At 50.0% G+C, this 25173-nt stretch overlaps 2 protein-coding genes across 4 annotated transcripts; one reads left to right on the top strand and one right to left on the bottom strand.

Annotated features, from left to right (window-relative positions):
- Window positions 1–252: 252 nt before the first annotated feature.
- Window positions 253–9091, top strand: SLC16A8 (solute carrier family 16 member 8). Of its 2 annotated transcripts, none has more exons than XM_017738008.1 (5): window positions 253–803; window positions 3906–4142; window positions 4643–4786; window positions 5310–6173; window positions 8309–9091. In XM_017738008.1, the coding sequence occupies exons 2-5, from the start codon at window positions 3914–3916 to the stop codon at window positions 8698–8700; spliced, it is 1629 nt and encodes a 542-aa protein (XP_017593497.1). In that variant the 5' UTR covers window positions 253–803; window positions 3906–3913; the 3' UTR covers window positions 8701–9091. The 2 variants fall into 2 exon arrangements, with proteins under 2 accessions (XP_017593497.1, XP_008634665.1); XM_008636443.2 differs by having other exon boundaries at window positions 255–803; window positions 3843–4142.
- A 2136-nt stretch (window positions 9092–11227) lies between these two features.
- Window positions 11228–20491, bottom strand: PICK1 (protein interacting with PRKCA 1). Of its 2 annotated transcripts, XM_017738010.1 has the most exons (13): window positions 20378–20491; window positions 19878–19969; window positions 19195–19306; window positions 18594–18722; window positions 18404–18470; window positions 17038–17127; window positions 16574–16627; window positions 16413–16475; window positions 15935–16068; window positions 15080–15172; window positions 14185–14235; window positions 12776–12920; window positions 11228–12527 (listed from the first exon to the last, which is right to left on the bottom strand). In XM_017738010.1, the coding sequence occupies exons 2-13, from the start codon at window positions 19916–19918 to the stop codon at window positions 12286–12288; spliced, it is 1221 nt and encodes a 406-aa protein (XP_017593499.1). In that variant the 5' UTR covers window positions 19919–19969; window positions 20378–20491; the 3' UTR covers window positions 11228–12285. The 2 variants fall into 2 exon arrangements, with proteins under 2 accessions (XP_017593499.1, XP_008634664.1); XM_008636442.2 differs by lacking the exon at window positions 20378–20491 and having other exon boundaries at window positions 19878–20253.
- Window positions 20492–25173: the final 4682 nt, after the last annotated feature.

The raw sequence follows: 25173 nt of genomic DNA, 5'->3' as shown, positions 1-25173 counted from the left end.
GGGGGTTATTGAGCTGCCAGGGGTGGGCAGGATCTGGTAGTTTGAGTCATGGCTGGCGGTGGTTCCTCGGCTGCTCCTCCTTGTCTTACTTCTCTGCTGGGCACATGCCCTGCACAACCGCGCCAGCACTTCTCCATTGTGGCTGGCAGTTGAGGAAGCTTCAAAAGCAGCACCTTCACCTATTTTGCCCCTTACCGAACCTACCCCCGCCAGCCTGCCCTGCTCTGCTGGGGAAAACGCGAGGAGCCCCTGGGCAGCGGGATTACCGGGGGATTCGGGCTGTGGCAGGCAGTCCCCCACGGTCCCCATTGGCTGGAAAAGCCTCTTAAAAGTGGAGAAGTGCTTTCTGCCCGCTCAGCACCCGCTGGTCTCTGCCGACCTGAAACCATAAGCAGCTCCTGACCCACATCCACACTGGGAGTGCCGTGGGGCACTGCTTGCACCCACAGTAGGCAAGGGGGTACCCCACACAGGGTGTTCCCCCAGATCTGCCACGGACAGCTTTGCTGGGCATCGCTGGAACTGGAGGAAAGCAGGCTGAGACGGGAATTAGCCGTCTTGTGAGGACATAGCTGCTCCGAAGGAAGGAGCGGAGCACAAGAGACTGCTCGACAGGTACTGGATTCCTGCAGGCATTGTCCTGTGCCCACCATGGGGAGAAGATCCAGGAGGACCATCTAACCAGGCACCCTCATCCAGAGCCGGGAAGTGCCAGCCAGTGGGAGAAGGAAGCACTGCTGACAGATCTGCTCAACCCTTGGAAGCTCAGTTTGTGCTCGGGAGGTCATCACTTCATTGCACAGGTCAGTGGTGTGGAGGGGTGCTTGCATCCTCGCTCCAGCAGCCAATAGGACAGTCCATCCTGGGCCTGCACTCATTTAATTCTCTAACAAATGCTTTCCCAGGGGGTTGTCTGTGGGTTGGAGAGGCCAGTGGCATGAATCATGGCCCTTGCACTTAAAAAAATAGACCTCCCACCTCATCTGTATGGTGTGAAGAGCATTTATGTGGACTCTCCCGGGTGCAACTTGGGGATTTTCTGGGCGTTATCCAGCACTAGTTGCACTGTGCTCTGCATGTGTCCAGGGACTGGCAGCCACAACTGAACCTGCTGTGGTCTTCACCCTTCCAACCTGGGCTTGTGCCTCCTGGTGTCAGTGCAAGTCTTCTCCTTGCAGCCACCTGCAGCAAGCTCTGTGGCAGTGCCTGCCCTGGCCCACCTTCCTGTGATGCACAGGAAAGGGCAGGTGCCCATGCTGATGAGCTTTTAGGTGCATGTGAACTCACACACAGTGTTTTTGCCTGTGAACAAAGCTCCTTAACTGAGGAGAAAATGCTAGTGAGCTGTGGAGTGTGCAAAGGCAGGTGCAGGGTGTGTGATGTGAGCAGACAGGCAGCAGAGGTGTGCCATAGCATATTGGCCTTGAAGGCATCTCCACAGGTGAGCTCCTCTGGTGCAGCCCATCGTTTTCATCTAGCTGCAGGCAGGTAAAAGTGCTTTCATGCTTTGCTGTACAGTTCTGCAGCACTGAGCAAGTGCTCCTGCAGAGGTGCCTCCCAGCTCCAAACTCAAATAAGTATTCATGAGTATTTGTCTAATGTGCTCTTCAAAATCAGATGCCATGGACTCATTGTTGAGAGGCAGAGCTACAGAAATCTCTGAAGAGCATGCCACAGACAGACAAATATTTTCTTGCTAGGATGCTGGCAGAGAGTGGCAGGGTTCAGGGAAAGATGGATCGCAATGGTTTTATTAATTCATTTAATTTGTGGTGCAGGATGAGCTCAAGAAAAGCCAGGCTGGGAGAGGGGCTTGGATAAAAGGTCTCAGGCTCTGCTTGGTGGCAGCCATTCTTACTTGAAGTAGCTATGTGCAGCAGATGGTGCAGCGGTGGAGCACCAGCACTGATGGAGAAATCACTGTGCTTTGGCAGCCAGTCACCTTTTGTGCAACTGGGTCTGGCTTGTCAGTCAGCTGGAGCTGGGAGAGGAACGGTGGGCAAAATGGCAGAAGCTGAGTGAGGCTGTTGAGTCTGTCTGTCAGGGTGCCAGTGATCCAGAAAGCACCAGGAAGGGTGAGATGGGGGAGGTATGGATAGCTGGAGAGCGTATAATTATTCTTTTCTAGCCCCCTGTTTTCAGTTCATGTGTCTGTCCCTTGCCACAGCCCCTGAGACCTGGGCTGGGAGGGAGAGGTTAGAGGAGCCTGTGCCAGCCCCTGTGGTTCAGCCCAAGAGCTGCTAGGAAATGGCCATCCAGGACAGTTGCCCCAACCCATGCTCAGAGCCAGATTCTGCTCCCTTCTTTTGTGGCTCACAGCATCCTGAAAGTTTGGGGAACTCTGCTGCAGGGACCCATCGTGGTGGCTGGCATCTGAGTGCTGCACTGAGTAACCCCTCTGTGTTTTCAGGAGCAGAGGCCCCCTGGAGAGGGGAAGGAGGGGTACAGCAGAGGGTGGTGGAGGGGGTAGGACCACTCTTGCCAAGTAAAGGCCCTCTGCCTGGGGTCTGCCCCAGCTTGTGCCATCCACACTCCTGTCTAAAGGATTTGCACTTCCTTGACATGCAGAGCAACAGCAGCTACGGGAGTCAGCTCAACTCTCTCCCTTTGCTTGGGGAACACCAAGAACAGGGACTTCCTTGAGAAATGCACCCAGATCCAAAACTCCCAGGTTCTAGCTATGTGTATCACATCCATAAGACAGTCCCTGTCCCTTCAGCAGTCTGTAGTCCATATGTGACTCCTGGCATTTCCCACAACTGCTGGTGCCAAGAGATGGGGACACTGCTGCCATCTTGCAGTCCTTCAGCCAAGGGAGCTGGGCAGGAGAGAGGACCCATGTTAGGAGTGTGCTGCCAGCAAGATGGTGATAGGAGACAAACTGGACCCAAAAAAGCCCAGCTCAGGCATGGAGAATGCCTGTCTAATCTACTTGGGGGCATCTATAGTCTAGGTCCAGTGATGGCTTTGCAGACGGGTGTGAAAATAAGCCTGGCTGACCAAGAAACTGTGGCCAATGGTGCTGGAAGGGGCAGAGACCTGGTACCTAAGGGAGAAATGAAAAACGTACCCATAGCAGCCAGCTGGAGCAAAATTCCTGGGCAGCTTAAAGCCCTGAGAGCAACTCACAAGACATCCCCTCTAATTCCCTCCTTCTTCCCACTTAGGCTTTGTTCCGGCCCCTCTGTGTATGTACGGAGCCCTAATCTCTCTGGCATGCAAATAACCACCCGTTTTTTGTGCTCTCCCCCTTCACCTATTTCGGAAATCTGGCCCCTGATGGCGGGGAGGGGAGAGAGAAGGAGAGTGCCATGCACTGGGGCCTCCCAGAGGAAAGCACAGAGGGCTTAATGGATCTCCTTGCCTCACTGCTGGAGGTTTCTGTGGCAAGGCAGGTCCTGGAGGGCTCCCCGCTGGAGCAGACCAGCATGGGAGAGGCTCAAAGGCAGATTTTAGGAAGCAAAAAGGGTTCATGTTGCTGGCCTTTGGTTCACACCATCTGTAGGCAGGGTTGGATATGAAGCAAGGGGGATGTTGCAGATCATGATGCTGCATCAGATGCTGCACTCCAGGCTCAGCTGGGAGCCGCGACACTGCTCAGCTGTGTTCAGCCAGGGGTTATGGAGCTCTGGGCTGCCCTAAGCTCAGGGGAAGTGTCCCACCTCTGCCCAGCTGAGGCATGACCTCACACCCAAAAGCAATCCCATCTTGCCTGGCAGGATCACGGTACAAAGAGCAGATGTGATCCCCCAATGAGCCTCTCAGAGCTTGAAGATGGTGGGCATGGCGAGAAACCTTGTAGTAAATGTTTGCTGCTCTGCTTTTCTCTTCTCTTCTTGCAGCACCAGCAGATTTTCTCCTTCTCTGTTGCCCTACTTCCTCCTGGCCTGCCTTTCCATTCCTAGGCTAGAAGATGGGGAGACCTGACCCAGAGGAAGGGCAACTCCCAGCTCCTGTGAAGCCCCCGGATGGTGGCTGGGGCTGGATCGTGCTCCTTGGCTGCTTTGTGATCACCGGCTTCTCCTATGCCTTCCCAAAAGCCGTCAGTGTCTACTTCAAGGAGCTCATGAAAGATTTCCACGTGGGCTACAGTGACACAGCCTGGATCTCCTCCATCATGCTGGCCATGCTCTATGGGACAGGTGACGCTTGGACACACTTCCCTCTCCCCAGCTTGCACCTTTCCCACTCTGCCATAGGCCCAGGCCATGTCCCCATGGGCTCTTCTCATGCTCACTGGCCTGGTCATGAATCACGATGCAGAATACAGTTGTCCTACCACTTCTCTTCTGGAAGTGTGCTGCGTCTCATATCCCTGTTTCCTCTGCCCCAGGAGACCTCAGGGGTCACCCCACGCACATCCCAGACAGCTGATACAGGGTTTGCTCCCACTCCTCAAGTGCTGCTCCTATCACACCAAGCACCAGGGAATAGGGGTCCAAGGGCAGGGCAGAGCAGAAGTCTCCACACCACAGCCTCTCACCCTTGGCCAGGCCCAACAGATGTATATCTAAGCAGCCAAGTAGTGAGTTCCATCATTACTGTTGCATCTTCCCTGAGTGCCCTGCCTGGGCTGCCTGCCCCTTCCCAGTTGTCCTGTCTTCTTCTGGTCTCCTACTCTGTCTCCTCTGCTTCCTCCTAGGACCAGTATGCAGCATCATGGTGAACCAGTTTGGCTGCCGGCCCGTGATGCTCATTGGCGGGCTGCTAGCTTCTGCTGGGATGATCCTGGCATCTTTTACCACCAATATCATTGAGCTTTATCTGACAGCTGGTGTGCTGACAGGTGAGAGCCCTGGGATTTGGGGAGGCAACACAGACTTACCTGGGAAAGAGCCAAGACCATGTTGAATTTCCCTCTAGCACTGCCATGTCTAGTATCAGGTCTCCCTCACGTATTTGCACATGCTATGGGAAGCATCTAGTCCTGAACGCTGCACCTGTGAGGGATGCATCTGCTGGATCTAAACAGCCAGGGCCTGTGGTTGCGAGGCAGAAGAAACCGAAGTGGTGCTCAGTGATCATGGCAACTCTGGTAGGTGACATCAGTACACAGTGGCAGGGGAGAGAGGCAGAATTCCTGTGTAAGGCTCAGGTCCTGCCTAAACATGGGCACAATAACCTGATTCAAACACGCTTCAGGTGGACAGGCTGGTTTAGCCCATCCTCTGCAGGGGCAACCCACCAACATGAAGGCACAGAGGCTTGTGAGGAACACATTCATCCCATCATGGGACTTCAGGACTAGGACAGTCTGAGGGGACTTGTTGCAAGCCACATCTCATGTTCTTGCACTCACTTCCATGTAGGTCTGGGTATGGCGTTGAACTTCCAGCCCTCACTGATCATGCTGGGCACCTACTTTGACAAGCGTCGGCCTCTCGCCAATGGACTGGCTGCTGCTGGGAGCCCTGTCTTCCTTTCCTCCCTCTCTCCACTGGGGCAAGTGCTGCTGGAGAAGTTTGGTTGGCGAGGAGGGTTCCTTATCATGGGGGGCCTTCTGCTTAACTGCTGCACTTGTGGGGCAGTCATGAGACCCCTGGATATGGGCATGAAGCGGAAGATGGGGAAAGCTCAGGACAAATATGAAGCCAAGGAGATGCTGCCCATAGGAGGGAAATCAGAGGAGGGAATCAGCACCACTGATGGAACCAAGAAAGGCAAGAAAGCCAAGAAGAAGCCCAAGAAAGGAAAGAAGCTTCTGGATTTTAGTATCTTCTCCAACCGAGGGTTTATCATTTACACTATTTCAAAGTTCATCCTGGTCTTGGGTCTCTTCGTGCCCCCCATATTGCTGGTCAACTATGCCAAGGACACAGGCGTACCAGACACAGAGGCCGCGTTCCTGCTCTCCATCATTGGTTTCATAGACATCTTTGCCCGCCCTGCCTGTGGCATGGTGGCAGGGCTGAAGTGGGTCCGCCCTCACGTGGCATATCTGTTCAGCTTCTCCATGCTCTTCAACGGCTTGACAGACATCTGCAGTGCCAGGGCTAGCAACTACACGGGGCTGGTCATCTTCTGCGTCTTCTTCGGCATCTCCTACGGCATGGTGGGGGCGCTGCAGTTCGAGGTGCTGATGGCCATCGTTGGCTCCCAGAAGTTCTCCAGCGCCATCGGGCTGGTCCTGCTTATCGAGGCTTTCGCCGTGCTCATCGGCCCACCCTCTGCAGGTAGGTGTCTTGCTATAGGGGATTCGTTTGGCTGCCATTCCACAGTATTGCAGGCGTCGGGCATGGACACAGCACTTGAAGAAAGACCCTATTTCCCAAATTTAAATTCGCTCTAGAAGCCAAGAGCTGATCTCTGCCTTCACTATGAATGTTGCAGAGAATCGTGTTAAGGATAGGGTCAGGCACATGCTGCAGGCAAACCTTTGAGAGTCTTCATTAGGACAAAGCGTCTTTCAATTTCTCCTTGGTGTCCATGGCCTTTTGATTGGCACTGCGAATAGCGATCTCAATTTGCGCTGATCCCAATCCCAAGGCACAGGTGTTTTGCTGTCAGTCAAGTCAAAACACTTTGTACAGCCCCCTGAGGCATTTGCTGTTAATTTTTCTAAGAGGATTAAGATGCTCACAGCTTTTCAGCCAGTCTAGTCTAGGTCACAGTCCCTGGTGAGGTCCATACCCCACAAACAGTGCATAAAAACAGGCTGTTGAATGGAGGTTGGCATAGATTAATACTAAGTGTTTGATCACATCTGAGAATGCCAAATCATGCCAAAGGCTTATTTCCAAACAAAGTGCAGTTTCCTGATTTGCAAGGAAGAGTCAGGGACAAGACCATGGAAAATCCCCAGGCAGGAACCACTCTTGTTTCTTGCACCCCTTCCTTCAGCTGTAAAACAGGGGCTAAAGTGAAGACCTCGGTGTGAATGGTCTTTTCCCCAGCACAAACCACCAGTTATGAGTAAAACCCGCCCTCAGCAACTCCAACCAGTTCTCAAGTAAAATTTGGCAGTCAAGAGAAGACCCTCTTAAATGCTAACAATAATGCATGTCTCACTTTATAAACCGTGGGGCAGTCGGCAGTCCCAGGCCAGGGAAGGTCAAGAAATACATGTCTTGGAGGCAGCTGCAGAGAGATCACTGAGGGAGAGAGGGATTTAAGAGCGCCTTGCCCCAAGGAGCAAGGCACACCAGTGGGTGCTAACAAGGGACATCCCTCAGCCCTCCTGCCTCAGTTCAGCTGTGCCTTGGTGCTGTGTGCACATACAATGGCACACAGACAGTGCTGGGTCACTGAAGAATGGTGTTGGGTGCAGCCAAGTCGTGTTGGGGGCACCTTCCTCAGTGCTCTCTAGGACTCCCCTGGTGCAGGAAGCTTGAGCGCTCTGACAATCCTGATGGCTCGGACTCGGGGAGAACAGTGCTCAGCTGGGAGAAGGGGGTTGAACAAAGTGGCTTTGTTTGGTGTAATCCTCCTGAGCTGCTTCCCGCTCCGTGGGGCCGAGGGGGTTTGGCACAGGATAAGCTGCACACACACACACGCACACGCACGCGCACTAGTGCACGCAGGTTCCTCGCTCGCCACCCGGCTTGGCTGAATGGGCACATTCACCTGCGCAGGAATTCACCACGTGCCTCCCATGACTGCTCTGGGAGGCACCACAGCGTGTCCTGGGGCCAGTTTCAGGGCACGTACTGTACCACAGCAGGGACTGGGGGTCACCTGCGTTCGGGAGCACACGAGACTGAGATGAAGAGTGCGGCTCCATGGCTACATCCTGACTGCAGCAAGGCAGCTGTTCATGCTCCCCAGCACCAAGGACTGGCAACTCTCCCTCCATTGCCAGTCCCAGTGGATTCAGAAAATAGATTGAGAAAATCTCTGGCACAGAAATCATCAGGTGTGGGCCAACCAAAGGGATTTCTCTGCCAAAGAGAAATCTGTTCTTCCTTTCAGAATGTTTTCCTGATATACTAGCATAAGAAATAGCAATGCCTCTCAAATTTTCTTTTCTGAGACTGGCCAAGTCAACTCATGAGAGGCTTTTCCCACCTTGGCAAGTAGAAGATGGCCCAGCATGGAGTGAAACGATAACATCAGGGTGTCACAATTATTTAAGCTTGTCCAAACAAGGGAAAACACCAACCATGCACTGTTACCATACTTTGCCTGGAAATACAGTGTGGCTCTTTCCCAGTGTGATATTTAGATATTCAGGCTTCTTGCTCTTCCCTTGAGGAATGGGTCCTCAGCATGTGCTGCCCACCTGAGCTGGGCTGTCCATGCAGGAGTGCATAGGCTGAATTTAGCCATCGCGTTTCTTCTCCAACCATCTCATTTCTTCTCCAACCATCAGGCCGCCTGGTTGATGCTCTCAAGAACTATGAGGTGATCTTCTACCTGGCGGGCTCAGAGGTTGTGCTCTCTGCTCTCTTCCTGGGTGTTGCCAGCTACTGCTGCCTGAACCGAGGGAAGAAGGAGCCTCCCCCAGAGAACAACCCCACTGCTGGAGGTGGGAGTGACACCGAGGAAGCAGAGTCCGACGTGCAGGAAGCTGAGGAGCACAGCAGCAACAACCACCAGCCGGCCCACAGCACTGACAATGCCATGGTGGCAGCCAACGAGGAGGCCAACCATGTGGCAGATGAGCAGAGTGGGGAGGGAGGTGGCTGTCCCACAGGGGATGGGGAGGTGTTGGCACGAGACGGCTGCAACGCTGACCAGATGGTGGAGAGGGACAGTTTTTAGCCAGGGCAGAGAACAGGGATGTATAAAACCGGCCTTGTTTGCAAGCAGCTCAGCATGGGAGGGTAGGTGGGATGCGGGGAGGAGAAAGCTGGGACAAAGGCAGACGTAAGAAATAAGAGGGAGAGGTATAAGAATAGCTGGTCCTTATGTACATATGTCCACATACCCACCCAGTGATACGTCTACTTGCATCCTGCACCCATGCTGGTACAACACAGGCTCAGATCAGCCCGAACACCAAAAAGAAAAAAATAATAATCTTCTTTCCTCATTTTCAAACCAGCCTTGGAGAAAGTCTTCCAAAGAGGATGCCAAGGACTCTCCTTTTCCTTCTGCATTGTCACAATACAGAACACAAACAATTAGAGACTCTTCGTAATCAGATCTGGTACGCTCTGTTCTGGTGTCAGTGTTTCCTTCACCCCACTTCAGTCTCGCTGGCAGCAGGTTTAGGAGGTGGTATAACTCACAGCTACCACCTGGCCACCTCCAGGGGCCACCACCATGGGGTAGACACCAGGCTCTCTGCAATAACTCCCTGGGGCACTGCCAGACCAGGAGGCCACCAGCTCTGACCACCTCTGCCTGGCACATCTTTTGTGGATGGTAAAGCTGGGGCAGTGACACCTGATGCTGCTTTCCCAAGTAGGGAAGTGCTGTGTTAGAAGCTGCTGCTGAGCTACACGAAGAAGACACCTAAGAAAGGCTAATGCCATTAGGTGTGCAGCCACAATACGGAGCCTCGCTGACAGGAATAGCACCAAGCCAGCTTTATCTAGGCTCAAGTGAGTCCCGTTGACGCGTGAAGGGAACAACTTGGCCCCTGTGGGGGTGGGGGTTTCAAGCAGGAATGGCAGCAGATGTGCCTGTGTTTTCCTCTTAAATAGAGAAAACCTCCTTACATAAAGGAATCAAAGGTAAGGCAAAAGGACAAGCCCCAGTCCCTGAGTGCTGCTAACAAGGGTGTTGGGGCACGTGGTAAGGCAGGCATGACCCCCTCACCCCCTGCTGCAGTGATGGATTTCTAGATTCAGAGAGGACAACCTTCCCTGGCATGCTTAAACCACTTCTAATCTGCTTTAGGACTGGATCTTTTATAAACACCCCTGGCCAAAGCTCTTTCTTCCGGTTTCCTGAACTGCTTCACCTCAGAGACCCTGGGGGAACCTGTGACTATAACAAGGGATCAAAAACTAAGCAGAGGGCTACAGGGAAGGCAGCTCGTGGGGCCACCAAAAGATGTGTTTTGTTCCAGACCAGACTGACTACAAATTAGTGGGTAGTTGGTAGAGCCTGCAGGACCTATAAAGCCATTTAAACACAGCAGGGGAGTGAGGACATGAAGGAAAGGCTTTCATTCTAGATGCTCCCAAACAAAAATGACAGTAAATGATGAGCAAAATAAAGCTGTTGAAGAATGTCAGTTTAAGAAGAGACAGAAGACTGGAGGGGAGAAGGTAAACCCCATAAGGTTGTACTCTGTCCCACCATTGCTAACACCACTGTTAGATCTGATTTTGAGCCAGTCATAGCAGTGACTGTGGGCTTTTTCCTATTCAAACTCACTTAGAAACATCCCAAATGAGACTAACCCCCATAAAAAATCCCAGATGCAAAGATCTGGGAGAAGGAGAGCAGCAGCAAGGGTGCTGGGGCCCTGCAGGCATTCATCCAGTGCTCTCAAAGCTTGTTCTCCCTCCCCACAAGGTAAGATTGCTGTTTCTGCTCAACCAAGTTGCTCTGCAGCTCTTTCCCCAGTAACCCCAGGCTGGGTTATCCTTATTCACTAGTATGCCCTCCAAGAAGGAGCTCACAACTTCCCAGAGGTCCAAGATCCACAGCATGAATACAGCTGCCCTTGCCAGCCAGGCAGGTCACTAGAACAAGGTCCCCTCTGTTTCCTTGTCACAAGTCAACATTTCCCACTAAGCCTCCCGCTCTTAAATTTTTATCACAAAAGCAAATAGAAGCCCTTAGGGTATGAGATCTCACTACAGAGAGTGCTGCAAGATTCCCAGACCTCTTCCTAAAAAATCCCAGCTATGCTGCCCTACACTTTTCCTTGCTGGCTTTCAGGCAAGCTCCACTGAAGCGTTTTCAGTTCCTCTCAACTGCTCTGTGTTTTGGCACAACAAACAGCTCTGAAAGAGGATCAGGGACTTAATCAGCCGAAGCTTGTGATGCAACAGCTGAGCTGTGTGGAGAAGCTGGCCCTGAAGGCATGCAGGGATGCCACCTTGGCAGGACTGAGGCACCTGGGGGCCTTTAAAAGGCTGGTGTTCCCCTGGGAAGCTAAGATGCAGAGAAGCACCCAGTATTACTGGGTGACTGGCCTTGCTATTTATAACCCTCTCCCTCTGGAAATGTGCTGCACTGACCACCACAGCTTGGTATAGAGATTATGCACCAGTATGAGAAGAAAGAAAATGGCCAGCACATGACACCCATCTTCCCAACATTATAATTTAAGATTAAAACCAATGGAAGATCAGCAAACAAATCTCTTATAGGAAAGGCATGAAGGACATGAAATGAAATGTCACATATTTATTACAGACAATGGTCACTACATCAGAGTCTGTTTAAATTCTCCAGAGCAGCTTCACCATGGATGGCTTTTTCCCAGGCACCCATGGAGACGAAGAAGCTCCAAAAAAACAATCAAAGAGAAACACAAATTAGAAAAAAAATCATAAATTAATGCCCTTAAATAACTTCTCCCACGACCACTAGAATGTAATGACAGAAGTCAAAACCCCTGCCCCAAGAAGCACACCACTCCTGGCAGTTGTGCTGCCCACTAACAAAGTGCCATCTGCATCTGGGATTAGCCCACAGGGATGGAGGGAGGAGAAGAGAAAAGCAAGGAGGAAAGAAGTAGTCTCACATACCTCAGCTTTCCTTTTCCCCCTTTCCTTGTGCTAGGGAATGGGAGGATAGCTACTGCTGCTGGCTGACCCAGAGGCAGCACAAAATAGTTGTGCAGAGAGGAGAGCACACTAGTCATTCTTTACACTAAAAAAATCCCAAAGTCTCTGCCTAAAGAGCATGTCTTCCTTTCTCCACGAGGCTTTGTGTCTCCTTTCTAGTTTAAAGATGGGGGTCTTTCCATCACGGTTCTAAGGTGGAGCCTCAGAAGGAGCTTGAAGACAGCAAACAGTGATGCTAACACTTTCCCCCAGCACAAGGGGAGGACGGAAGGGGGCTGTTCTCACCATCTCTAATCACCTCCAAACCCTTAACCAGATTCCATATGCCCCAGGGGAGCGGTGCTGCCCACGTGCTCAGCAGAGTCCTGTCTGCACAGAGGCACACGGCAGTGTGGGAGCGGCTTTTCCTCCCCGCACCTCAGTACCCAGGCTGGGTAGCAGAAGTCTCTAGGGGCAAAAAGAATATCCAGGCAAACAAGCAAAGGAAAAGAGAGAAAAGCAGAGGCTGGTCCCAATCCAACCAGCTACCCCCACCCAAAGCAGAGGAGGAATCCCAGGCTGGACACACAGAGAAATCACGGAGGATGAATTGCCATGTGAAATACATGTTTTCCCAACAGTCTGCAAAGTCCTTCCTCTGGCCATGCCGGCACACTCAGGCATCATCAATGAGCTTCTCTCCATTTGCATCCTCCTTCCCACTACCCTCTCTCTCACTTTCTCCTTCTTCTTCTGCCCCATCTGTGTATGTGTCCTTCTGCCCATAGCTGAGAGTGGTGCGGGCAAGGTCCACCTCGATGGGAAAGACATCGGCATCCCGGAGCACGGCATAGCAGTCGTCATAGTACTTGGACATGGTGGAGACAAAACGCTGGAGCTGGAACACGATGTCCTGCACTGTAGGGGAGACATGTTGGGGGAAAAAAGTGTGAAAATTCCCTTCCCAAACAGTGTGAAGGCTGTGATCAAGCCTCCCTTACCAGCACTAGATACAATCTCCTACACACTAATCCCTTTTGGCCCCTCAGGGCTGATGTCTCGGGCACAGCCACAAAGGAGTTCTTCAGCAAAGAAGAACTGAGCTGAGGCAAAAGAGGAACACAAAGGGCAAAGCCATGACTGCTGAACTCAGCAGTGGCACTCACCATGTTTCTGGTCCAGGAGCTCTATTTTCTCTAGCACATCCTTCCTCATCTTGGCAAAGCGCATGCGAGCCTCCTGACGGCAGCGCAGGATCAGGCGGTACTCGTAGTTCCCAGTGCTGACCCGGTAGAGGGGCTCACCCAGAGCCTGCCAAAACACATGGCACCATTTTAGAGACTCCCACAACAGTGCTTGTACACAGAGTCTGCCTACCAGTGTGGACTCACAATGACCTTGGGTTATTACAGATCTCTCAGGCTCATGGGGACTGCTGTCAGGAGCAGGAACCATGAGGAACACTGAACCATGTCAGAAACTGGCAGTCAGTGGGGCCGCTCTGAAGGCCAAACACACACCAACCATGGTAAAGAAAAGCATCTCTACTAAGCAAATACAAAAGCACAGGCACCTTTCAGCCCAGCATGGAGGGGTGGCATGGCTTCTTACCTGGACTAGGAAGACAGGCATTAAGAACAAACAAGTTTATATCAAGCACACAAAAAAATCTGCCCTCCTCTGCAAGGTCTGCCCTGTATGGATTGAATAATGAATTCTGTATCTACGCAGGGAACCCTCTGGTATCTACAACCATCCAGACACAATGTTGGAAACCAGCAGGGAGGGACCTATACATTGTCCTGCTAAACAGTCTGGAAAGGGGTTAAGTCTGTCAGCAACACAGCATCCTCCCCTTGCACCTGTAAGCACAACACACAGAAAAATCCGTGCTATGGACTACAGCTCGCTAACGCACGCTGCCCATGCCAAAACACAAAGATGTTACTCTGCTGGGCATGACTGGGGTTCTTTCCTTCCCACTTAGAAGGAAACACATAATGAAAGCTTGTGTTAGGAGCTTGATTCCTTCCTGGCACTGGGGAACTAGGCATTCCAAAAAATCAAATGCCTGCTCTGAGACTGATACCTAGGATAAAAAAAAGATGTTACTTTCATGCAGGGAAACTGGAATTTATGGGATACCTTTAGCTATTTTAAATAGACCTGTTAAGGATTAAAGTCCTAAAATTCTAAACTATAAACCCCCTATTGTTAAGAGAGATCCTTTAATCAATTTTCTTCACTTATAAATGCAGTTTCACATGCATTTTGCTGCAGAGAAGCTAAATCTCCATTTCTCAGAAACAAGTCCAGAATTAATGATAAGCTGTACACTACACACAAATGGAATCTGTGAAGATAACACCTTAATCCTCCTTACATAACCTAATAGTACTTAAACACTGAGAAAGACAACCACTGAGCAAACAAGCTGCAGTGCTTCCCAGGTAGCGTTTAAGGATCCCCTATTTCTAATACATTAAGAACAAATGTATGTAATTCCTTAGGATGCATTCACTAGTTCGGCTGCTGACAGGCTCAGGAGTGCTTTTGCAATTGTGCTGATACTCACAATGCAGCTGTACTCTTCATCATCCATCTCTTTGACTTTCAGGCAGTAAGACTTTGCAGAAATAAAGATAATTATAAAAAAAAAAGGGCAAAAGAAGAAGGAAATATTAAAAATTAGAAACAACTTCATCATCATCCATACCCATGAGGTTGTACCATTCCAAGCCTTCCTTCAGTGGTAGAGACTCTGAAGAAAGCACAGTGGGAAAAATCCTGTGTTCATCTACTCTTTGGGAAAAGACAGTACAAGAAAAGTATGAGATGGGAATGAATAAAGAGGGGAAGAAAAAGATTAATTGCAGGAAGGATTTATGTAGGAAGAGATGCTGCCATATTGCCTTGCCTTAGGGCTGCAGCTCCAAATACTTCTCTCAATGTGTAAAAAGAAACAGATTCCTACAGTTACAGAACAGGTGCACTTAGCAACCTTACCCTTTTTGGGTAGAAAACAAGGGGTGAGTGGAATGAAGGAGGAAAAAAAAAGGCAAGGTCTAAATTAAAGCAAATATGACTTGACAGTTGTTTACTTTGGCTAAAGACAGAGTGTCCAAAATTACCTGAAAAATATGGACTGGGGAGCTTTTTAGAGGAGTTCAACAGCCTAAGTTGCAGAGGAACTCTTTACAAATAAATCAGGAAATAATTTGGGTCATGTGGGAAATAAGTCATCTGGGTACTGTGAGATCTTTCTTACCAGTGAAAAGTATTTGGTTAAGAGCAGGTGTCTGAATCTGAGTAATCTGGCAGTAAACAAAGAAGTGAAAAATCCAGTGCATTCTCTCATGGAAGGATGGATATGTGATCATATAGGCTACATGTGACTTTCAAGATGATTCTATGAAACTTAATTTCAACCAGCACTTAGGGGGGGAAAAAAAAAAAAGCAAGCAGCTCACCAAATATTCAAACTTGACATCCAGGTATTTTTTGATAGTCAGCCTTGTGTCAGGAATGGCTTTATTCAGATACGTATTCAAGTCAGTGAGCATCTGCAAGGGAAACACCATGTTGCTGAATTAAGACTAAAAAGCATGACTACAATTCAAGTGCAACCTTCTACCCAGCACAGGTCATGAGGCTGCCTCGAGTTAACTCTTTTTTGCACTACAGCATATTTGAAAGAAAATGTCTGATCATTCCTCAGAATGGTTAGAGCCCCCATTACTGTCACTGGCAAGTGGTTCCAGTGTTAGAAAAGTTTGCCTCACTTCTAGCCTGGATTCATCTCCTTTTGACTCATTTTATTTCCAGCTGGTCCTGGAAACAGCTCTCCCCAATTCAAAGTTCCATGACCCAGCATCATTGATCCAACATGGCACTGAAAGTGGTGCCCAAACCAACACGTAATCCTCTCTTTGCTAAACTAAGTGCACACACCCCCTGGAGACTCTCACTCAAGTATATTGATTGAAATCCTTACATTGTTCCTGGGCTGCTTATCTAAGCTCTTTTAGTGCCATAACACAGTTATGGGTACCAGTATCAGGTACTACACTGATCAGACTACTCCCTCATCCCCAAAAGAAAAGGAGAGGAATATATTCATGTGCAGAAGTCATAGGGACAAGATTGATATATTCATTATGTTACCACTCAGGTTCTTTTCATTATTAAGAGAATTCCCAGAAGGAAAGCAGACAAGGATCATTCTTCCCACAATGAATGAACTTTTAAGACCACATCTTTAAAGACAGGCCTTTCTAGATTCCCCTCTTCTCCAAACCCTTTACTCCCATGGTTAAATTCCTTACCGGCTTAATTGTTTTCAGAAGGTGAATCCCAAACTTCTCAATGCTGCGATGGGCATCAGCAAATTTCACAAAGGCTTCACTGGCAGCTGGTTGTGGTTCCCGTACACCAATGACAGAGAAAACATCTCCAAATGCTGCATGAGCAGAACAACAGAGACAGATGAATAAAGAGGTGAACGCTGAGAAAAATCTTGTCTCTAATATTAGAAGTCCCTCCCATAACCTTACAATTAGCTGGGGGTTGATGCTACATATTCCCTAAAGACCAGAGTTTGGCAGGGCACTTCCCCAATGTCTCATGTGAAAGACAGGGCCTGTGTCAGCACCACGACTGGTAATGCAGGAGAGCAGCCCTTCCCAGCTCATTTCTGCAACCCTTAGTTTTCTTAGAGTGAAGGAATCACACACCTAAGTACTGACAAAAACTCCTGAAACTGGAGGTCAAAGGTTTGTGCTCCCTTTGCTCAAGATTCTTTACCTCTGTGTGTCTGAGATAGCTCAAAGAAAGCCCTGAGAAGATTCTTGGTGTGCTCTGTCAAGCCTGTGATGGAAGCCAGAAAAACATTTAAGTCACTTCACTGAAACATAATGGAGGCATCCTTCTCTCCCATCTGGTGTCTGATGGAATATCAAGTTTACCTTTGTATAACTCTGCAGTCCTCTCCAGCTCCTCTAATCTCTTCACGAGTCCATCTAAATAGAAACAAGAATCAGAATACAGAATTATAACAGTCACATTCAGGACATGGTTAAGACCTGATTGGGTGGAAAAATACCAGTTTCATATGTTTGGTTCCAATTTCCCTCAGCCCTTAATGCCTGTCCTGTGATACATGGGAAGCCTTTAAAATTACTGCAAACTTATAGTGTGGGGTCACCACCTATTGACATTCACTAAGCTGGTCCCTGCTTTAAATTAATCTGACCTGAGATAACATTTAAATGGCCACAAGGACAGGCTATATCACTCAGGAAGGGCAGACACAATCACAACAGCAAGGCAGAGCAGAAGGAAAGAATGTGGACCATGCAAGCAACAATAAAATTAGGCAAAGTAAGAGTAAGTGTTCCATTAGGAAAATGTCCTCCTGGACAATACTTACCATTGCAAAGTATGGCTCGGCTTAACCCCAGGGCATCCGCTGTCCCCGAGCTCATGTTCTCTACCAGGCGGTGCTTTACCTTCTTCAACACTAAAGGCCAAAAGAGAGTTACAAACCAGCATCAGGGTGACTTCTGTGGGCATGAAAAGCTCACCAGCATGTTTCACTGGTTTTCCAGGCACTGGATGAACTGCACTTAACTCAGTATTAAGGCAGCAAGTAGAGAATACCACAGAAACAGGGCACTCTGGCCCAGCCATGCTTAACACATCTTCTAACTTGCCTATCTGTTCTGCTCTCACATCCTAAACACTTCAATCAATAGAGCACCTGCAATTCTTTTGGAAGACTGTCCCAATGAATCACTTTGCTATAAGCAAAGCACCTATCTTGATATTTGGAACTAAGCTTTGGTTATGCTATCTGCTGTATTACTTCAGCTGAAGTCAGGAGATGAGGCTGAAAGACAATCAGGATTTAATGCTCAGAGTTGTCCCTTTCCCTGCTTTTACCTTTTGAATCCTAATTAAACCCTTTCGTCACCTCTTGATGGAATTTCTGTCTTCAGTGGTCATACCCTTTAAATTACTAGAGACATCTAAGTCCTCTTTGGAACCAGATGACTCAGTCACCCTTATTTACAGGCAGACTTGCCTGCAGATCCCAAGAACTGAAGCCGCAGTGTTCTGGAAAATACCATATTCTCATCACACTTCTGTTCTCCCAGAAATCCATCTCACTATTCATGATTTTCCAGAACTCCTGTCAATTTATTAGCACCATAATCACCACGAAAAGAAATGACAGCACAGAGAATGGACACATTTTGCTGGAAAGTGAGAAAGGCAGATCATATAAAGGAAACAGCAGTGTAGACTTAGTTCAAAACCAGACACTTTGTTTTAGCAATAAAGGCTCTCCTCTCTCCCATAAAATTTATGTTTGTACAAAACTCAGTGTAGGTAGGTATTTCATCACTGTTCTCCAGGCTTAGAAATCACCACCAATGCCTTTCAATTGACACATTTCTGTGTACATCTAAAAACAGGTCAGCATAACTTACATGTATTAAAAATAAATTAATTAAATTATTATGTAGTTGAGATTCATCATCCATGCTAAACACAGCACAGAAAAACAAGCCTCCCACAACAACAGTTAAGTCTTGATTTAACTTTCAAGACTATTTCAAGAAGTCAGGGAAGGATTTTTTTTAAACCTGTAACTCTCTTTGACAGTATCCATTTGAAAAGACTGAGTTGAAGAGCAAGAAAGGAGACAGAATTTTACTTTGGTTTTAGCTGGGACCAATCTTTCACCCCTCCACATCATTTTAACACTCTAGGGAGAAAGAAACCAGTCTTACCAATATCCAAAGACTTGCCCTGCTTTGGGTCAGCCTGAAGCTTGTTGTAGTGTATTGTCACTTCTCCCTGCAGAAAGAGCAAACCCAAAACTGCTGTGCTGGAAGCAGGCAGCAGCAGCTCCCTTTACCCAAGGACAATAAGCTGCCAACTACAACCCAAAACCTCCAGTGGCCCCCTCCTACCTCTCACCTTTACCATCTGTATCATCTTGGCCACCTCCACCTTGGTCTTCCCTTTGACGGACTTCCCGTTGACTCCTGTGATTTCATCCCCAGCTGCCACGGTGCCATCTAAGGCTGCTGGAGTGTTATCGAACACCTAAGACAGAGCACAGGCAGCCTGGAATCAGGAGGAAGGTCAATGCAGAGCTAAAGAGCACAAACCAAACTACTGCATTCCTCCTATTTAATTCACTTTTACTTTGCCCGTGGTGTGGCTGCAGTTTTCCCCCTCTCCAAACCAAAAGATGGGCTGATCATCTTGTTTCTTCAGGAAGTTCTTGCCCCTAGGAATGTGCCTCCTCACATACAGGATTTCCTGATGTTGAGAGTGTCACACTGTTCCTCTGTGAATTCTAACGTGCTCTCCTGGGAGGATAATTCCAGAAGTCTTAATTTAATTCTTCCACACCTACTAGGTACTAGAGTAAGGAAATCTTTCACTGAAAAATGAGATGTCATCTCCCACTTTGAGAAAAACAAGCACCATAGGGCTCTCTCTCCACACTTCCCATCTCTCAGGCCAACACTGCTTTAAAAAGATGTTTTCTTTTTCCTCCCCTGGTGCCCACCTGGACAATGTAGAGACAGGGGCAGTACTGTGCTCCTCCCCCAATGCTGATCCCAATCAGGTTCTGAGAGTCCTTCTTCAGGGTCACTGTCCCAGGTACAGTGGGGATGCCCCTACAAAGAGAAAGGAATAACTGAACGCGTAGGCAGAGCTTGTGTATGAAATAACTCCAGTATCTGAGTCAGTACAAATGGAAGACATCATGGGCACTGCACATCTGAATTCATTCCTTCACCTCTGCCACAGAGTCTATCAGGACGGGCCAGGAGGGAGACGTTCTGTGCTATCTTTTTCTTGGGATTGCATGCAAGGATTAGAGGTGGAAGAGACATGCTCATCCATTGCTAGGCACTGAAGAAACACTATCACGCTTTAGTGTTTCATCTGCACTTAGTGCTGGAGTCAGAGGACAACTTGCACAGCATAAATGTGATGCAAATCAAGTGCTCTGTTAAATGCAGGGCAGTCACTGCAGAGCAACACAAACATTCACCTTTGCTCACCAGCACAGTGATACCTCATTCCCAGTCTCCAGAGGGAGCAAGAAATCAGCACTGAACAGGAAGTCTGATGTTCAGCACACAGTGTCAGGCACAGGTAAATTTATCAACTCTCATTAGGTCTTGGCTGCAAAGCCTACTTCTATTGTTAGAAACACCAGGAAGAGACAAGTGAAATACTCACAGCTTATCTTCTTCAATATCATAGTCCAAATCTGCAAACATTGTTTTGGTTAAGTGGCGTCCGTTTGTCTGAAGCTACTAATTCCAAACTCCCTGGGAAGAAAGAATAGAACAGACCAAGTAAATGAATGACTGCAATAGAGAAACACAGAGAACCAACCTGTCACCCTTATCAATCTCCTTTTTCTTTTTTTGAACGCCACATCGCGGTCTATGCTCTTATATCAAAGATGAAAAACGTGTCAAGTGTCCCTGGTTCTGTGCTCCGCATGCGACACGAGAAAGCCCTCGAGTTTGAATGCTGCACGTTCCAAAGCCAAGACTGACACACGTGCAGCATTTCCAGAGCACAGAACAAAACGTGGTCCCTTGCGGAAGCTGCTTCTTCCCACGCTCGACCTGCACCACGGCTGCTAAAGACACTTCGCTTTATCCCCGGCAGCACTGCCCATCTCCACGCTCCTGACTTCACAGCAAGCCACGGCACCTTTTGACGCTCACCGCCTGTCTCGGGAGGCCGTGTTTAAGCTTTTCACCGCAAGCCTCATTATTTCCCCATGCACAACCCCCCTTTCCACTTAATCTCGGGCAGTAATTAGCTGGCACGCTGGGGTTCCGCTCGCCCTTCGGCAGTACTGCGGCGGTGGTCGCCTCCGCCACACAAACACCCGGCACAAACACCGCGGCACAAACACCGCGGCACAAACACCCGGCACAAACACCGCGGCACAAACACCCCGGCACAAACACCCCGGAACAAACACCCGGCACAAACACCGCGGCACAAACACCCCGGCACAAACACCCCGGCACAAACACCCGGCACAAACACCGCGGCACAAACACCCGGCACAAACACCCGGCACAAACACCCCGGCACAAACACCCGGCACAAACACCGCGGCACAAACACCGCGGCACAAACACCCGGCACAAACACCGCGGCACAAACACCCCGGCACAAACACCCCGGAACAAACACCCGGCACAAACACCGCGGCACAAACACCCCGGCACAAACACCCCGGCACAAACACCCGGCACAAACACCGCGGCACAAACACCCGGCACAAACACCCGGCACAAACACCCCGGCACAAACACCCGGCACAAACACCGCGGCACAAACACCGCGGCACAAACACCCGGCACAAACACCGCGGCACAAACACCCCGGCACAAACACCCCGGAACAAACACCCGGCACAAACACCGCGGCACAAACACCCCGGCACAAACACCCCGGCACAAACACCCGGCACAAACACCGCGGCACAAACACCCGGCACAAACACCCGGCACAAACACCCCGGCACAAACACCCGGCACAAACACCGCGGCACAAACACCGCGGCACAAACACCCGGCACAAACACCGCGGCACAAACACCCCGGCACAAACACCCCGGAACAAACACCCGGCACAAACACCGCGGCACAAACACCCCGGCACAAACACCCCGGCACAAACACCCGGCACAAACACCGCGGCACAAACACCCGGCACAAACACCCGGCACAAACACCCCGGCACAAACACCCGGCACAAACACCGCGGCACAAACACCGCGGCACAAACACCCGGCACAAACACCGCGGCACAAACACCCCGGCACAAACACCCCGGAACAAACACCCGGCACAAACACCGCGGCACAAACACCCCGGCACAAACACCCCGGCACAAACACCCGGCACAAACACCGCGGCACAAACACCCGGCACAAACACCCGGCACTCGCCGGGCACGGGCGTGTGTGAGTGCAGCGGGGACGCAGAGAGCTTTGAGGCTCAACGAGGCCAAGGGCCAAGGGCCGGGTCCTACGCTTCGGTCGCAATAACCCCATGCGACGCTGCAGGCTGGGGGAAAAGTGGCCCAGCAGAAAAGGTCCTGGGGGAGCTGGTCAGAGCTGGATGAACATGAGCCAGCGGGGGCCTCTGTGGCCGAAAATGCCAGTGGCATCCCGATCTCTACCAGAAATAGTGTGGCCAGCAGGACCGGGGAAGGGATCATGATTAGGATACAGTCTTAAGCTGTGCCAGGGGAAGTTTAGGTTATACGTCAGGAGAAAATTCTTCCCTGAAAGAGTGATTGGGCACTGGAATGGTCTGCCCAGAGAGGTGGTGGATTCACTGTGCCTGGATGTGTTTAAAAAAAAACTGGACATGGCACTCAGTGCCGTTGTTTAGTTGATGGGGAGGTGTTAGGTCATAGGTTGGACTTGGTGATCTCAAAGGTCTTTTCTAACCTAGTTCATTCTATGATTCTGTGATTCTGTACGCAGCACTGGTGATGCTCCACCTTGAATCCTGTGTCCAGCTCTGGGCCCCTCACTACAAGGAGGACACTGAGGTGTTGGAGTGTGTCCAGAGAAGGGCAATGGAGCTGGGGAAGGGTCTGGAGCACAAGTCCTGTGAGGAGCAGCTGAGGGAGTGGGGCTTGGTTAGGCTGGAGAAAAAGAGGCTCAGGGGTGACCTGATCCCTCTCTACAACCCCCTGAAAGGAGGCTGTAGCCAGGTGGGGGTCAGTCTCTTCTCCCAGGCAACCAGCGACAGGACAAGAAGACGCAGCCTTAAGCTGCACCAGGGGAGGTTCGGGTTGGACATTAGGAGGAATTTCTTCACAGAAGGGGTGACTGGGCATTGGGATGGGCTGCCCAGGGAGGTGGTGGAGTCACCGTCCCTGGAGGTGTTTAAGGGAAGACTGGACGTGGCACTCAGTGCCATGGCCTGGCTGACACGGTGGTGTTCGGTCAGAGGCTGCACTCCACGATCTCAGAGGGCTTCTCCAACCTAATTGATTCAGTGATTCTGTGAAACTGGTTGGCACAATCACCTCTACTGCTGGCAGGCCAGCAGTGACCTGCGGAAGCATTGGATGCCAGTAGATGTGGAAGCCAGTCAGCACAGCTGTGTGCAAAACCATTGCACTGCCATGTGTGCGGCAGGATCACCAGGCTTCCACGCATTCTTCTCCTCTGCGATGTGTGTGTGGGCAGTGGTTGGGTGTTCAAATGGTTTTCCTGCCGCCATCATGACAGTACCATCACTGGGAGAATGCTGTGATTTCCCAGAGGAATGTGGTCGCCTTTTTGCATTATGTGTCATCTTTTCCAGCCTCTCCTGGCTCTGAGCAATTACCAGGCTGCCAAACCCAACTTACTGACGCAGATCAAAAAACCCCCCAACACTGTACCCTTTGAACTGAAAACTCTGTGACTAGGAACAAGGACTGGCCCATGACGATGACCTCCCTTGCTGGCTGAGAGGGTGGTTAGTGTTAGCAGAATGCAACCCCGTGAGCCTCTTGTCTGCATACATCAAAACACTGACTGAAGCCACCCACAATGCTGGACTACAAGGGCAAGAATGTGTTGTTAATAATCATTTTGAAGTCCTGGGTTTAAGATGTGGTTTATTTATGAAGGGAAGCTGAATGAGAAATGCAGTCCTTCAGGTGGGAGCTCTCTGAAGAAAAGAGACTGACATCCTGACCCTGGGCACTGACAGCAATTTACATCAGTGAAGCTCCAGAACTGATGAGCCAGACCCTGCTCTCTGCATGAAGAGCTTGCTGGGGCTCAACAATGCAATAGCACTTGACTGTGGCTGAGGGTGATATGGAGAACACAGAGCCAGCTTCTTCTGAGGGTTTTTGCACAGCTAAAGACGAGAGGAAGGGGTTGCAGGATGGAATTACAGTGCAACAAAAGGGGAAAAAAATCACTGTGAGGGTGGATAAACACTGTTACATCACGCCAGAGAGCTGGTGGAATATCCATCCCTAGAGACAGTGGCAATTTAGCTGGACAGATTCTGCGACGCTGGGGTCCTGAGAGAGATCCTGCAACACAAGCAAAGATGTCACCCCGCAGAAGCCTCCCCGAAGCTGACAGCTAATACAGACAGCTGATTAAGCAAATGTCACACAGGCAGAACCAGAGCCTGCTGTCTGTCCCACGGCCCGGCAGGACTGCTCCGTGCGGCGGGGGCCGCGTGTCCCGCGCTGTCCCCGCGCTGTGTCCCGCGGGCTTCGCAGGGTCGCCCCCGGCCACCGGCTGGGCTCTATTTCTAAGGGGGGATCGCCACCGTGTGGTCACTGCCCGGAATTGCTGCTGCAGGAGGGGGCCTGGGTTCAGGGTTTGCAAAGTTGGGATATTTCTCCTGTTTTACTGCAAGGGGGGAAAAAGAGGTTTTTCACACACATAGGAGAACACTTGCATAACGTGAATCATTTGCTTGCTCCCAAGGGCCTTGTGCATGGCTGGGTATCAGACTGGTTAAAATAAGTTGCAGGACCTCGTTTCTCCTGCTGTCCACTCCTGCTACTAGAGCTGCAAGGGAGATGAACAAGCAGTGAATGTTTCCTTTGCTGGCAGCTCCTGCCATTAAAAAGAAAGACAAGAAGCAGAACTGGCCCGAGGTGAAAAACTAGACCTGCTGACACTGACAAGGCCAGAACCTGTAGGTCTGATGAGCCTTGTTTTGTGCTGCTCCAGTGAAGTGTGGACGTTGTGCATGTCCTTCAGTTCGTCCCTGAAGCATCGGCCTTTGTATGCGTGTGCTGACTGACCCTGCCTTTTGTGCACAGCTGCCCCAAAGTGTCCAAGATCGATTGGATTCTCTCTGTGTGAGCTGGAGGATGAATCTGCATGTGCCCTAAAGCCATGTCTGTCTCAATAGTAGAAATCCAGCCGATCGCCTCCTCCCAAGGGGAAAAGTAATGAATTGCTGATGAAAATGGTTACCTAAAATCCAAAAAAGCAAGGCCAGCCAACACTTTAAAAAAATCCCAGGAATCTGTTCATTTTCAAGAATAGGTCTGATTAATTGTACCAAAAATTTGAAATGCAGCTTTCTCTTGAAAATTGGGCTCACTGCTTACAGTCTACCAATATGGCTTCAATCAAGAGGGCTTAGTTTGCACATACAGAGATTTTTCTATCCCCAAGTACACAATCCATGAAAAGTTTGAGAGTCAAAACTCCCTTCTGCTTGTCTTTCATCACGTGTAATAAGGAGTCTGCAAGCAGATCACACGTTGCATGACTGGTTAGCTTCTTGGCACTCAGATATATTTCTGTGTACTGGGGCTGTGCTGAATCTCATGTTTCTGGCTGCTTTTCTGCTACTGTTTTCAGTGTCAACACAACTAACTCTGAACTAACATCCTCTTTGATAGCTGTCCCTTGAGCCATGTTCTCTGTTTTGGGGGGAACTTCCAGTGAGTTAGTGTGGGGATTGTATTTCCTGCCCATCACTGCACAGCCTGCCTGCTCTGTCCCTACCCCATTCCT

Source organism: Corvus brachyrhynchos, unplaced genomic scaffold (genome assembly GCF_000691975.1).
Source record: "Corvus brachyrhynchos isolate BGI_N302 unplaced genomic scaffold, ASM69197v1 scaffold56, whole genome shotgun sequence".
Taxonomy (NCBI): Eukaryota; Metazoa; Chordata; class Aves; order Passeriformes; family Corvidae; genus Corvus; species Corvus brachyrhynchos.
This window is presented reverse-complemented; position numbering and strand designations above follow the sequence as displayed.

Excerpts from the sequence above, each read along its gene's own strand:
- SLC16A8 (XM_017738008.1), top strand. The coding sequence starts at position 3,914 with ATGGGGAGACCTGACCCAGAGGAAGGGCAACTCCCAGCTCCTGTGAAG. Across the intron at positions 4,143-4,642 it reads GGCCATGCTCTATGGGACAG|GACCAGTATGCAGCATCATG; the intron begins GTGACGCTTGGA and ends GCTTCCTCCTAG. Across the intron at positions 4,787-5,309 it reads GACAGCTGGTGTGCTGACAG|GTCTGGGTATGGCGTTGAAC; the intron begins GTGAGAGCCCTG and ends ACTTCCATGTAG.
- PICK1 (XM_017738010.1), bottom strand. The coding sequence starts at position 19,918 with ATGTTTGCAGATTTGGACTATGATATTGAAGAAGATAAGCT. Across the intron at positions 15,173-15,934 it reads TTCTGAAAACAATTAAGCCG|ATGCTCACTGACTTGAATAC; the intron begins GTAAGGAATTTA and ends TTTCCCTTGCAG. Across the intron at positions 12,921-14,184 it reads ATGAAGAGTACAGCTGCATT|GCTCTGGGTGAGCCCCTCTA; the intron begins GTGAGTATCAGC and ends GTGTTTTGGCAG.